This window comes from Parasteatoda tepidariorum, chromosome 2 (assembly GCF_043381705.1).
Source record: "Parasteatoda tepidariorum isolate YZ-2023 chromosome 2, CAS_Ptep_4.0, whole genome shotgun sequence".
In the NCBI taxonomy this organism is placed as follows: domain Eukaryota; kingdom Metazoa; phylum Arthropoda; class Arachnida; order Araneae; family Theridiidae; genus Parasteatoda; species Parasteatoda tepidariorum.
This window is the reverse complement of record NC_092205.1, coordinates 56,314,493-56,328,436: the sequence shown is the minus strand read 5'-3', so window position 1 is coordinate 56,328,436 and position 13,944 is coordinate 56,314,493. Positions and strand designations below refer to the sequence as shown.

At 26.0% G+C, this 13,944-nt stretch overlaps 1 protein-coding gene across 1 annotated transcript in view; it reads left to right on the top strand.

The window, feature by feature from the left end:
- LOC139427255 (uncharacterized) overlaps positions 1-12,488 on the top strand; it is a 39,005-nt gene extending 26,517 nt beyond the window's left edge. The window contains exons 13-19 of the mRNA XM_071188310.1: positions 4,518-4,569; positions 6,196-6,291; positions 7,417-7,524; positions 7,822-7,929; positions 8,535-8,642; positions 10,179-10,271; positions 12,371-12,488. Of these exons, the coding sequence (XP_071044411.1) occupies positions 4,518-4,569; positions 6,196-6,291; positions 7,417-7,524; positions 7,822-7,929; positions 8,535-8,642; positions 10,179-10,271; positions 12,371-12,488 (683 nt within the window). The remainder of the gene's footprint in view (positions 1-4,517; positions 4,570-6,195; positions 6,292-7,416; positions 7,525-7,821; positions 7,930-8,534; positions 8,643-10,178; positions 10,272-12,370) is intronic.
- Positions 12,489-13,944: the final 1,456 nt, after the last annotated feature.

Genomic DNA, 13,944 nt, shown 5'->3' with positions numbered 1-13,944 from the left:
TATATATAAAACAGAAAAAACCTTTAAATATTTTTACATTATTTTTTGTTTTAACCTAAGGATAAACTTTTATTTCATGACCATCGTTAAACAGTCGAAAACCTTCCACGGTTAACTCGACGACAAAGGGAAAGGGAACTTACAAGATTCAAACAAATGAATTCATACAGATTTCATTAAATAAAATACAATTTAATGGCCTTTTCTCAAGGAAGTACATGTAATTATATTTGACGTAATATATTATATCAAAAACAAACTTGTTTTTATTATTGAAATGATTTTTTTGTGAATACAAATAGAATTACAAGAAATACAAATTTAGAAATACAAGAAGAAATACAAATAATATTAAGAAATACAAGAAGAAATACAAATAATATTAAGAAATACAAGAAGAAATACAAATTTCACTTTTTCAGTCGTGGAAATTTTTTGAAAAATTAAAATTTTTGTTAAAATGCTCATCAATTACGAAATTATAATCACTTTATTTCAATTATTCAGGTAAAATATCCCATGCGAGAAAATGTTTTGGTGTGATGTATTTTCAACGAAGCAAAATGACTGGGATCAGCTCCAATCTTCAAGCTGGATCAGTCCCATGCAGGGGTTATTTCATCACCGAAACGATTTTCTGCAATCCATAAGTTTTTAGAGATACAGCTTTCAGAGATGTACAGTTAAATACAGGAGTTTTTTTTTTAAATTTGTGATTTTTATGGTTCTAATTAATTAATTAATTACATTTTATCTTCAATACGTACTTTGCTGAAGCCTTAAAATTGATAATACATAATTGGCAAAGCATTTGGAACAGCTCAAAAGCAGGGGAACAAGAAGCTAGATATAAGATGATATAAGATGAAATCTTGCTAGCTTAATTTTATTTCATAACCGTCGTTGAACAGCCGACAAAATGTTTGGTTTTGCGGCTACTAATGTTCAAATCCGTAGCCTTGTAATTTTGAACCCAATCCAGAAAACAACAAAGGAACTCCTGGATCAAGAATTGGGAAAATTTTGCCTTAGTGGAGACTTTGAAGAAACTAACGAGCAATTGCGTTACATGGAAAGTGAAACCACAGTAACCCCCTACGGTTAGCCTAACGAACAGGGGCCCATGATCCGTCTAACACAGAGGATATTTTGCGTCAGCATTGTGCTCGGTGCTAACCTCGTGCGGAATTTGTATCAACCAGCCATTGCTGGAATTCACACCCGGTTCACTTAATTAGAAGGCGAACACTCTATGTTCTGAGCCACCACAGCTAGTTTCAAGATAATTATGCTAAGTTTAAAAACATGCATTGCACAACATAACTGAAAAAAAAAATCACGGCAATTACGATTAATCAGTACAACTGTCACCGAAACAGCATCTTTCTCTGACGTCATTATTACAAACAAGGATTAATAATATATTTTCCATGGATTCACAAATAGTACTCTGAAGAAGGTCTATATAAGTTTAATAATGACTGCAAGCAATTGAGTTCTTACTAAGAATCTAAGAAGATTCAACTAAATCTCGTCATGGTAAGATTTTATTTTCACTGAGTTACGAGGTGACAGGGCATATTTTTATGCAATTGGGAAGAAATAGAGAATTCAAATAAACAATCAAAAGATTGTTTTTGAAAAAATATCTATAAAAACAAGTAAATAGTTGAGATTTTATTATATATCAGGCAATCGACGGTTAACTAGTTGAACTGGTTAAACATTTATTTTTTGCACTATGGTAATCTTTTGCCAAATCGAATAACAGTTGTCACGAAGTTACACTAACTTGATATACTGACAAAAAAAAAGTCTGTTCAAAACTGGTAGAATTTAAAAAAATTTACCGTGTTTCTGGCTCTATGTTAACACCAAAAAGCACGTTAGGTATTACTGAAGCGATTTATAAGTAATTTTGGTAAAATAAACCGTAAGATATGGGTTTATAATTTGTGGTAAAATTGGATAAGTATGATCGTAGCGTGATTTTGTTACATTTATTTCATTTATACTAAATCCTACTCCATTAAAAAAATAATGGGTGCCTAATTTCAAAATCTTTTACCCATTTCTTATGTAATAAATTCCTTTATAAGTTCTTACAAAACTTGTAATTGCTTTTTAATATGCTTCATTTTACTAAGAAATCCAGATTGGTAAGTTTAATTTAATAGTTCTTAAGACTTTGGCTTCCTCTTTTTTCAACAATGTATTTTCTTACTCTTCTTTTAAACAATCAAATGCAAAAAAAAGTGTTTTTAAGATTGATTTATAACAATACCTAGATTAAATAAGCAGAAAATGTGTATAAAGTTTTATTGTTAAGCATTGTTACCGAATAAGTTAATTGTTGAGAAATGGAACAAAATCTATTAAAAACAATTTGTTGGTCATTCTTTTTTGAGCTATACTCAGTGTATGTTGTCAATTGACGGCGATTTTGAAAAGCTTTAAAAAAGTGCGATTATGAGTGATTTATATCTCCAAACCTTTGCGCCTTTCTGGCGAATGCAGAGGAAGAAATTTCCTTTGTATAAGCAAGCGATTATTAATCACTGGTTAGACCAGATGATGAAGTATCCTCGGCCTATGCGTAAGCCTATACTTTTTATGTTTATTCAAATATTAGCAGTCATGCAAATTATAGAGTTTTTAGTAGACAAAAATTGGTGAAGACATTTATACTCTTTCAAAGAAAAAGAAATTTCAAATGTTAGAAGCAAGCCAATAAAAATTTGTCTTTAATTTAAAAACTGTTACTGGCACTAAATATCATGATCTATATAATTACTATACTATTGAGTTGCTTCGTTTCGGCTATTTTAATACAGTATAAGATAGCATTTTTTTGACGATGTAATTAAATAAGCTTATGATGAGATTATATCTTTTCCTTATTTTTTTTTCTGGCTTTTTAATTTAATTTTTTCTACTTTTAATTGTTTAAATATTTTTCAAGACTATTTTATTTATTAATAATTTTTATTTTTCTCTTTAAAAATATTTCTTTGTATTTTTTATTATTTTGGGCTCTATGTACTTGCAGCTTATGCCCAGTAAATAAAACTTTTAATAATTTTTCTTAATTTTATCTTCTTTTATTCTTTTTTCTCACAATTGGTTTTATAAGAATTGTTTATAAAAAGTTATTGTTTTAATTAAAATTTTGTAATAAAAAGCGTTTTTGAAATTAAAAGAAAGTGTGAAGGTTCCATCTTTAAGATATAATAGTTTGTAAATGGTCCTTTTTTAGGACAAAATATTTTGTTAAAAAGCTGCTTTCCCGATAAACCGTTTTGTTTTCATGAGGGCGCAATTAAATGATAACAATTTTTCATTACGTAGCCAAATTTCTCCTAAAAGGACCTTGCTAAATTCTTTTCAGGGCTCTGTCAAAATAAGTGAGTGATATCAAAGAAGAAATGCAAAGAAATATAATAATCCATAGAAAAAAGTGCTTTTCAAAAAAATTTAATAGTTTTTAAATTTTTTACATAATTTTGTCTGCTACTTTTTTGCCAAGGGGAAATTTATGCTATGATAATTTGAAAAACTTCTGCTGATATTGTTATGATTATATCATAAGCAAGTTTTAAGCCGATTTTTCAATACTAGAAAGATTTTATATTCTTGTGATCCCATATTCCAAATATTTAATGCATATGATAATTTAATAAACTTTATCAGATAAGGATTCTCGCATTCTGAATAAACTTTCCCATTTAGAATTTTTATCTTAAATATTAGGATGACAAAACCTATAATGTATGGTCCCGGAAATCTAGTTATTTGATTAGCCAAAAATGTGACAGTAATTATACAGAACAATTTTAAGCTAAATAAAACTGTTTAAGTCTAAGACAATATTTATTTTTACTTCTTTTTAATCTTGAGAATAAGACACATAAAAATGTTTGAACAGTAGGTCAATATAATTTTATGGGGAAAAAATATTCTTCAGACATATACTAACTTCCAAAATTAAAATTTTGGAAGAAAACAAAACTATGATTTATTCTTAAAAATCGGTCGGATTGATTATTTCCTGAAATTTCATACATGCTATTTTATTTTATTTATATTGTTTTATTTTATATGTGAATGACACATAAAATAAGACTTATGTATTATAAAGAATTATACAGATTTAAAGAAAAAGTTTACACATTTAAACAAGGTAAAAAAAATCGCATTTTTTTAGTATAAGAAACACAATCAGCAAAAATAATATTTTTTTCATTTAAACTTGCTTGCGTAATAAAACATACAATTATAAATAAATAATAATTAAATTTAAAATGAAATTATGACAAACATGCACGTTGAAGCTATTTTTATAATTTTCATATTTGTAATAAATACCAGTTGCAATTTTTAAAGTGTTAGAAATTAAAAAAAAAAAAAAAACGTTGAAACACAGTTTTAAAATTATTGATAACTTCTATTTAAAATTTATATTATACTTTTGAAAATTTGAAAACTCAAAATTTTGCTAACTCTGAAATTATATTTAGCTGATGAGGATGATAATGATGATTTTGAAAGTGATGATGAAACAATCAATGAGTAAGTATATAGTGTTAATGTCGCTAAGTATGATATAATCATAAATACGCTTAATTCCCTAAGAGCGAACACAAACTAAGAGTATAAAAATATAGATACGAAAAGAAAAAGAAGAAAACAAACTATACTGAGAAAAAATTATCATCCAAATTACCAGAATATGGAGAAGTTGACCCTATTTCTGGCTCTATGAGGACACACAAAATCTTGGTAGATTAAACCAAACACTTTGGTAAAGATTTTGGTAAAATTGACATTAATATGTCGAAAATTTGATATATGAGGTAACATTTAGTAATTTTATTATGATACCTTAGACCGTGGTTCAAAAATCATTTATCCTGTTAAATTAACTTCTCATTTTTTTTACTAAATGTGAGGGAATAAGAGCTATATTTTTAAAAGCTACCATTACCGTTAATCCATTACCATATGAGCAGAAAACGTACTAAAAGCATGGTTTCAATACCGTATATTTTGATTTTAATTACCAGAATTTTGTTGTTCCTTTTTTACCAGAAACATACTTACCGCACAGTACGGTATTTTTACAAGAATATTTTTCTCCTTGTATTGGCAAATTTTGGGTTGTACATATATCTCTATTCATTACAATTTGTTTTGTAATGCTCAAGGTGGCCATTGTAACACATTCTGCATTTTCATAATCCAAAACAAAAATGTATTAAAATATGAATAACATTGAGGGTTTTTTTATACTGAACAATAAGCATCACAAAAAAAAAGAAATATATTTTGTAAAAATTAGAGAATTTGGATTGTCAAAAATTTTAATCAAAAATTACCAGAAACACAAGTTGAAAATAAAACAAATTTGAATTTGATATTGTTTTATATATTGAATTTGCTAAATGATTGCTAATCAACAAATCTCATTACTTTTTAATTTATTATAGGACTTTTCTTCAAAATAATTTTCTTATACAGTATCATTAACAAGACAAATAAAACATTAAAGGAAGATTTCCTTAAAAAGCTGCTTTTAAATGAGGAATAATTTTATAAAGGATTTTACTTCACAATTATTATCTTTAAACATTCAAATTATTTTGAAATTCAATGTAGGCAATTAAAATTCTTGTAAAAAAATTAAACAAAGAAGTTTAAATTTTTGGGATAACAAACTAATATTTATACTGTTTGAGCTGTAAAAAAATTACGACTGATTTAAAATTAAATAAAGATTTAAAGTAAAATAATTAGAAAATCCCCAAGATTTTTCAGGCAAACAAACTGATATCAATGTTTTCACGTAGATAATGATCCGTTAGATTTTAATAGCTATTTTTTATCCAGTTTAAATAGTAATTTGTAACTATGCTTTCTAAGAGTCGATGAGAAAATTTTCACATTTATTCACTAATTGACAAGTAGGGTAAGACATAACAATATTTTTTTTAAAAAAAATTCAAAATCATCTTGCGTAACTTAATAAAACATAGCAAAAATATCATTTTAATTGAAATGTGAAGAACTTAAAAGAACACTAAAAAAACTTTTTTTTAATGATGATTTTTCTTTAAATAAAAAAACAGGCATAGTTTAAGTTATTTGAAATTATACAAACATAGAAGTTTATTAATGTTCATTTTATGGTTATTTTAGGATTGTGGAAATTGATTTTGGAGGTTCTGAGGAACCGGGAATTGTTGAAAACATATCGGCCCATCCATTAGGTGATGAGGTTCTAAAAAACATCAGGTATGCTAATTTCTCTTTAAATTGAAATTTCTTCAAATTTTCAGTTAGTGATTTTGGTATATTGTTTGTCTTCTGCTATTCCAAACGTTTACAATTACGCAGAAAACAATTTAAACTAGTTGTTTGAACTAACAATTAAGTTGCAATTAGACAGAAACTCACTCTTTAAAATTATTGAACTGTTTATGATTGTAAAGGTATCCAAATTATGATCTTATAAATATTCATCAACGGAACTAACACATTTATGATGAGTATCTTATATTTTTTTTATTTAAAAGCATTTTTCAAGTACGCAGCAGACTGTAATTTAACAAATAAACGGATCTGCAAATTTAATTTATGCAGCCTGTTTTTAGTAACTATAGATATAGAAGAAGCTCTACCGCAGGAAATATAGTACTGCGGGAAATTGGCCCATGTAAATCATGAACTGCTTATGCATTTATTAAAAAATCGAATTAAATCCTTGAATGAACTTCAAGGCCTCTTTTATTAAAAATTAAAAATTTAGATACAATTTAGATTTGAGAAAGTCAATTTAATATTCGTTAACCTAAATTATAAACAAACTGGTGAGAAAAAAGCTTCTCTTAAATTAAATATGATATGTGATCCCCTAAATACTAGACTCCACAAATTTCAGTGGTTATAAATATTTCACCTTAAATGTATTAGTCATAGTCTATTCAGTTACGATATAAAGATAAAATATGTTTGATACATAAATTTATTCGATTTTTAACAATAAAAAACCATTAAACGGGATAAAAGATTTAAAAAAAACTAAACAAATAAAAATAACAAATTTTTTACATTTAAAACTTTATTTTTTAACTAACTTAATTGCTAAATTTTAACCAGTTTATTATTAAGCAGAATTTTGCAAATGTTAGTAAACTTTTTATCTCAGTTATTTGAATCAAATTTAAAGCATTACTTGTACAATATTACCCCATTCAGTAATATTCAACAGTGTAGTTTTAAATAATTTGATAGTAAACACTTTCACATTATGAATGAAAAAAATTCACCAGTTTTTATAAGTGTTATAGATCAAAATGTATACTTCTATGTAATATGAGCCATGCCGAAATAGTAAGTAATGAAATATTATTATTTTAGTGCTGAACTTGATGTGAAAAGTGATGAATATGGATGTTATTTTGAGGCCGATTGTAAGGATGGTATTATTACTCAGACTCAAACAAATGAGAATGATGAAAATAGGAGGTATGTTTAATTGCATTCCAATTTAGTTTCATTAGAATTTCATAATATTTTTTTCTGAATATATATAANTATATATATAACGTTTTGACTGGGACATATAACTGGTAACTGGGATAAAACGTTCATAATGGAGTAATCATTAGCATTGTATTTTTAAATAAATGTAAATAAACTTTTATACATTTTGAATTTTAAAAAAAGTGATGTTTTTCGAAAAAGTAAGAAAATTTAAAATAAATGCATATAATTATTATAAATTTAGCCAAAATAGTAAATCGCGACCTATTATAATTTTAGTGTTGTGCTAATTGAGAAAGATGATGAATATGAATTTTATGTTGAGTCTGATGTTAAAGAAGGTTTAGTTGAGGAAAATTCAGCATATGAGAATGATGAAAATATAAGGTACGCAAATTCATGTTTAAATTTAGTTTCATGGTATTTTTAAATATATTTCATGATATTTCTTGTTTGTGTTGGAAATACATAAAGATCTTTAAAAGTTTTTTTAATTTTTTCAAAATGAATGTTTAACATTCTGACTTCTTTAAAGACGTCATAATAATCACAAAAGTATGTATTTTTAAACATTAACACAATTTAAAATGTTTTAAATAAGTCTACTTTTAATAGTTTTTTAAATATCAACGATTATAGCAAACGATTTCTCATAAGTTAATAGTAACTTTATTTTTTTAATAAAGAAGGTAAAATTGTTAAATGTTAGTGATCAGACAAAATTTCATTTTTTTATTATTTTGATTTTATAAAATTTATTAGGTCCTGCATAGATATTATTTTATTTGACTGAATCACTTTTTCATGGGGCATTTTCTACCCTCTAATGTTTAAATAATATTTTCATTTATAGTGTAGAAAATGCTAAAATTCATATAAAATACAGACCCCTATTTTTTCCCTACCTATATTCAGGTTAAAAATGTAAAATATATTCATCTATGCACTATAAATCGTGCTGATACGTGAAAAATGATTTTTTATAATTTTAGTGGTGACCATATTGTGAAATGTGATGAATACGGATTCTTCGTTGAATCTGAATGGATTGGGGATTTTGTTGCTCAAAATCTGACTATGGAAGAGTGTGAAAATATTAGGTATGCTAATTTGTATTCATATTGAATATTTTTAGTATATAAGTAAAAATGTTTTGTAACCTTTCCTGTCTATGTTTGGGGGAAACAGATAAAAATGCTTCTAAGCTTATTTTTATTCAAGTTTTTGAATCCTTATAGAATTTAAATCTCAAGAAAATTTATTATAATTTTCCAAAAAATAAATAATTTTAAAAAATTATTCTTGAATTTTAAGCTACTTTACTTTGGATAATTATAAATCTAACTGACTGTGATACCATTAATCAATAAACTTTATATTTTATAGGTGAGTTATTGTATTATAAATCCCTTCTAGAACATAAAATTCGTTTTTTTAGTTAATGTATTTTATTTAGTTAAAATCTTAACTAAAACTTTGTGATTCTTTTGTTTACCGTTTATTACTATAGAATAACATGTTAAGCTTTGACGTTTTCAATAGTAGGTTGAATACCAATATTTTCAATCGAAATTTGTCAGAAACGAAAGCAAAAATTTAATTGTGTCTGAATTTTATTCTGTTGCCTTTCCTTTTCATAATTTAACTAGATAAATTAGCTTATTACATTTTTATTTAGTTTCGTACTTTTCGACATACTATGTTTTTTTCATGTAGTTAAATAGAAAAAGAAGCTATGATAAATGCCAAAAAAAATTTATGTTAAAAAATGTGATAAATGAGCAATGGTATTTCGAAGGTTTTCAAAGACTACACTATTACCAATTAACTCATATGGTGTTCTGTAGTGATGGCCCTTAGCAATTTTAAAAACCAATTTTAAAACCCATGCCCAGAGTGTGGATTAAAAAAATACAATCCTTAGGGATTATGAAGTTTAGCAACGAAAGGATATAAAAAGCATTGAAATCTAACCAATTACTAATTAGGAAGGTGTAACAGAAAACATCAAAAATTCAGATTATGGAAAGAAAAAATAAAATTATTAAAAATACTAGTAAGCTTTATCAGGCAATTAAACTTGTTTCCATATTTCAGTCTCCCTTTCCTTAGTATTTATTCTTTAGACTTCAATCGCATTTTTTTTACTTGCTTAAATAATAATTTAAGATAATGATGGATTAGAAGTTCATACACTAATTACCAAGCAAAGGTAATTCATAAGACAAAAGATTAAAAAATTATTAAAACATTTTCTCGAATTTAAACTAACACTATTTCTTAGTATTAAAACAAATTGGGCATTTTTAGAGTATTAATATATTTTCACTTAAGAATGTCAGGCTGAAGCATTTTAATAGATTCAATTTTCAAGTTTTATTTAAACAAAATTTATATATACTTGTGTTAATTACTCACACACATATTGAAACTTTACCAACAGGCATATTAAAACCAAAATATTATTCTACGAAAAAAGCTCATTGCTGAATTTCTGAATACGTTTAAAGTTAACTCTTTGGTTTTAAAATAACTAAGCCTTTTATAATTGAAGAACAATGAAAAGTTATTATATTTCTAAAATTTATGAATTCGAAAACTATATTAAAATCCATTATGTGCATTTAAAATTTTAGAGTGGCATATGATGTTGGTGGTTCTGGAGATACCGGAATCGTTCAAAATGTTTCTGATGAGAAGCATAGAGTTGAAGATTTTCAAAGCAACAGGTATGGTAATCTGTATTTAATTTGAGATATTTTAGTAATCTTTACATTTCAAGTTTCTTTTTTTGCTATTTTAAGGGTTTTTGATTAAGAACAACTTTTTCAATATTTTCTCTTTTTTTCACTTTTATAACAACATTATTTCTTGAAAAAATGAACTATATCTAGACCAAAAGTAAACTACGAATCATTTATGCATGGTCCGTAAATGAATCTTGAATGAAAAAGGACAATATTAAGCCATTTTCTGTAGCAGTAAAATATAAATTTAAAAAAATAAGCATATAAAAATCAAGACAAAGAAAATTGAATAAAAAGAATTATGATTTCAAAACTCCAACTGGGATATAGTACTTTCTTGACTTCAGAGCTACTGTTAAAGAAAAGTGTTTTATTTTTGCTTCAAATGTGCCAAAAAAATATTGTTTAATTCGGAAATATACAAATACTTTTTAAATTTAAAAATTAATATATCTTATTGCATGTATATATAGTTTCAAATTATTTAGTTCATACTACTCATAACATTCGTGTACGTATTCAGAAAACGTATTTATATTTTTAAAATATATTTTAAAATATTCTTTTTATAAGAAAAAATTAGTACTTTCTTGACTTCATAGTCATTATTAAGAAATAGAGATTTATTTTTGCTTTAAATGTGCCAAAAAATAATAACTTTTAATTATTATATATACAATAATTATAAGACATACGTATAATTATAAGATATACAAGTATTTTTGTTAACGATCAAAGTTACGATTTTGTATTTATATATCACTGTAACATAAATTTTTTTGCTCATCTTTTTAATATCTACAAATTGAGGAGAAGCTGTTTTGTCAAAATCATGTAAACTGTTCGAAAAATTTTACTGAAGCATTGGTTGAAATGCTTATATATTAATTAAAGAATCAATTAATTCCACTTAATTAAATTAAATCCTTTATTCATAAAAATAAACTAAGACTGAATAAAACTTGAGCTTAAGAATAAATTGTTTAATGTTAATTGATAACCTTTACGACTAAATTAAATGCAACCAAAATAGTGAGATCACAAATGCAGCATGCAGCATATGTTAATTTTAATTTGTTAATTATGTTACGATGAGAATGTAAAATACACTCGATTTATAAATTTAAGAATCTTTTATGAGATTACGTTAAAACAATATAAAAAACACATCCTCGCATATTATTCAGAGCTGTAATCAAGCAAACATCACTGATATAACTTTTTAAATAGTTTAAACGGCAAAGGGTCGGTAATCGTAACAGTGCCTAATGCCAAATTCATTAGAAGAATTCATTTTTAAATTTCTCTACAAAATATAATTAGATAAACTTTTTGATCAGTTTTGAGGATTGAAGTCTAAAGTTGGACCTAGCACCCACTGCTCAAATTTTAGAACTTTAACATTCTCAATTTAGAAGAGAGACACACAGACGCACACAAAAATTCTTTCTTTTGTCAGTTAAGAAAATTTTTTCCGACAACTGCTTAACCAATAGTGTATAAAAAAAATTTCTCCTAGAATAATAAATATTTAACTTGCACAAGTTGGTTGCAAATACTTTGAACTGAAAGTATTTTTTTTTAATTTTTAATTAAATTTAAAAGCATTTAATTTGAATTTAAGAGTCTCATGAATTACGAAACACTCTTTGCTAAATGAAAGTTTAAAATCACAACGGGTTTACCTTCTTACACTTCCTACTTTTTTTTAAACAAAATTGGTATAACTATTCCCTGCATGCGTTTAAAACATTGATATATATATATTTGTTTTCCATTTAATATAATTCATCGATTAAGTATCTTACTTTCATATTAGTATACTTAACTATTACATCAAAGCAAATATATCTAATATTTCTAAGTTTATAGTGTCTTTTATATTATAAATTATAAAGACTTATTTTAATATCAAGGAAACTTTACGTTACTCATTTTCGGACACCTAATTTTGCAATAATCAATGAATAAAAGTTTTTGATTTTAAAAGTAACATTCTATTCTGATATGATTTACTGATTCATTTAAATGACTAGGTACAGATATTACTTTTAATTATAAAAAATGAATTTTTTTTACAGAAAGGAGACCAATTTGAATGGTAAGGAAGGAGACTGTATTACAAATGAGAAAAGAGAAAAGAAAGGATTTTGGTCCTCCTTCAAAAATCTATTTTGTTCCTGTTGCGGGAAAAAATAGATTTGAATGACTCGAAATGTATGTAGAGTTATTGCGGACAGGGTGATAAAAATTATGAGATACGTAAAGGAAAAAAAAAAGATAGCAATTTTGTACTTAAAAAAATTTGTTAAAAGCAATTTAAGATAAAAAAAAAGAAGAAGAAAATGTTTTGCTCTTCTTCGTAAAACCTATTTCATGTCACGGAAGGAAATAGATTTGTATGAATCGAAATGTATGCAAAATTATTTTTCTGAAAGGATGATAAAGAATGTGAGGTCAACTTGAATGATAAAAGAGAAAACAACATTTCAGATGAGAAAGAAACTAGTTCGGATCTCTCTCACAATCCCTCTTTTGTCCATGTCAGTCGACTCAATCAATCGACTTGTATGATTCAAATAGATAGATATTTTTGCAAAAAAAAAAAAAAANTTAATTATAAAAAAAAAAAAAAAAAAAAACTTTGAGAACTTTAATCATAAAAAACTACATTACTGGTAATACAATAAAAAAAATTCATTCTGTAAAAAAAAATTGCTTGTATTAAAGAAATTATTGAAAATCATACCAGTAAAAAAATTAAAAAAAAAAAAATTAAAAAAAAAAGGGGGAACGATTATAGATCCACCTCCTCGTGGTGTACCCCGGAAACGTTTCGACGGCTAAGAGATCTATAACTGAAACTTCATCAGTGCTTCTCCCCTCCAGAGATTTTTAATAAGCTTATTCGGCATTGAAATGCTGAATAAGCTGATCAAAAATCTCAGGAGGGGAAAAGCACGCCCCATAACAAGAAGCAAATTTTCAGGCAAAAACACTTAGTTGCACCCGATTCTCTGGTTATCAACCATATTTATTGCCAAAGTTTTGAACAAATCGCCTGTGAATTTTAACAGACATAAAAAATAATATCTTATCTCAATTGTACACCATTAAACAAATGGACAATATTGATGATAAGTATAAAATTGTTGAAATTTAAATATGGAAAGAGGGTCGCTTATTGAGAATCTATTGTTCATGCATCCCTCTATCAGAAAATCAGATCTCTATAATCTTCTAATAGATGAAAAACAATTCTGATTGGTGATTTTTATATCCACTCCAGGGGGTGTGGCTACACTGATGTCAGTCCTGCTAGTCAAGAGATAAAGAACCTCTGTACAGTGGTCTTTATTCAGAAAAAAAATGGCTAAAATTTCATACTTCAATTACATTTTCTTAAAATTATCAATAAAGGGTTTTAGCGCAAAAAGGTGTTTTAATACCAAAAATTTGCCTAATTCACCATTTGATATTGCATTAAAATAGTTTTTTCTCCTGTAGATTTGATGTTATATATTACTTTCAAGCACATAGTATTCTAAACTCATTATGGCATTTTGGCGAGAAACAAAAAAAAACGAAAACTGAAAAAGAAAAGAAAGAGAAAAGTGATACAAAAAAGAGAAAGAATAAAATAAATAAAAATAAA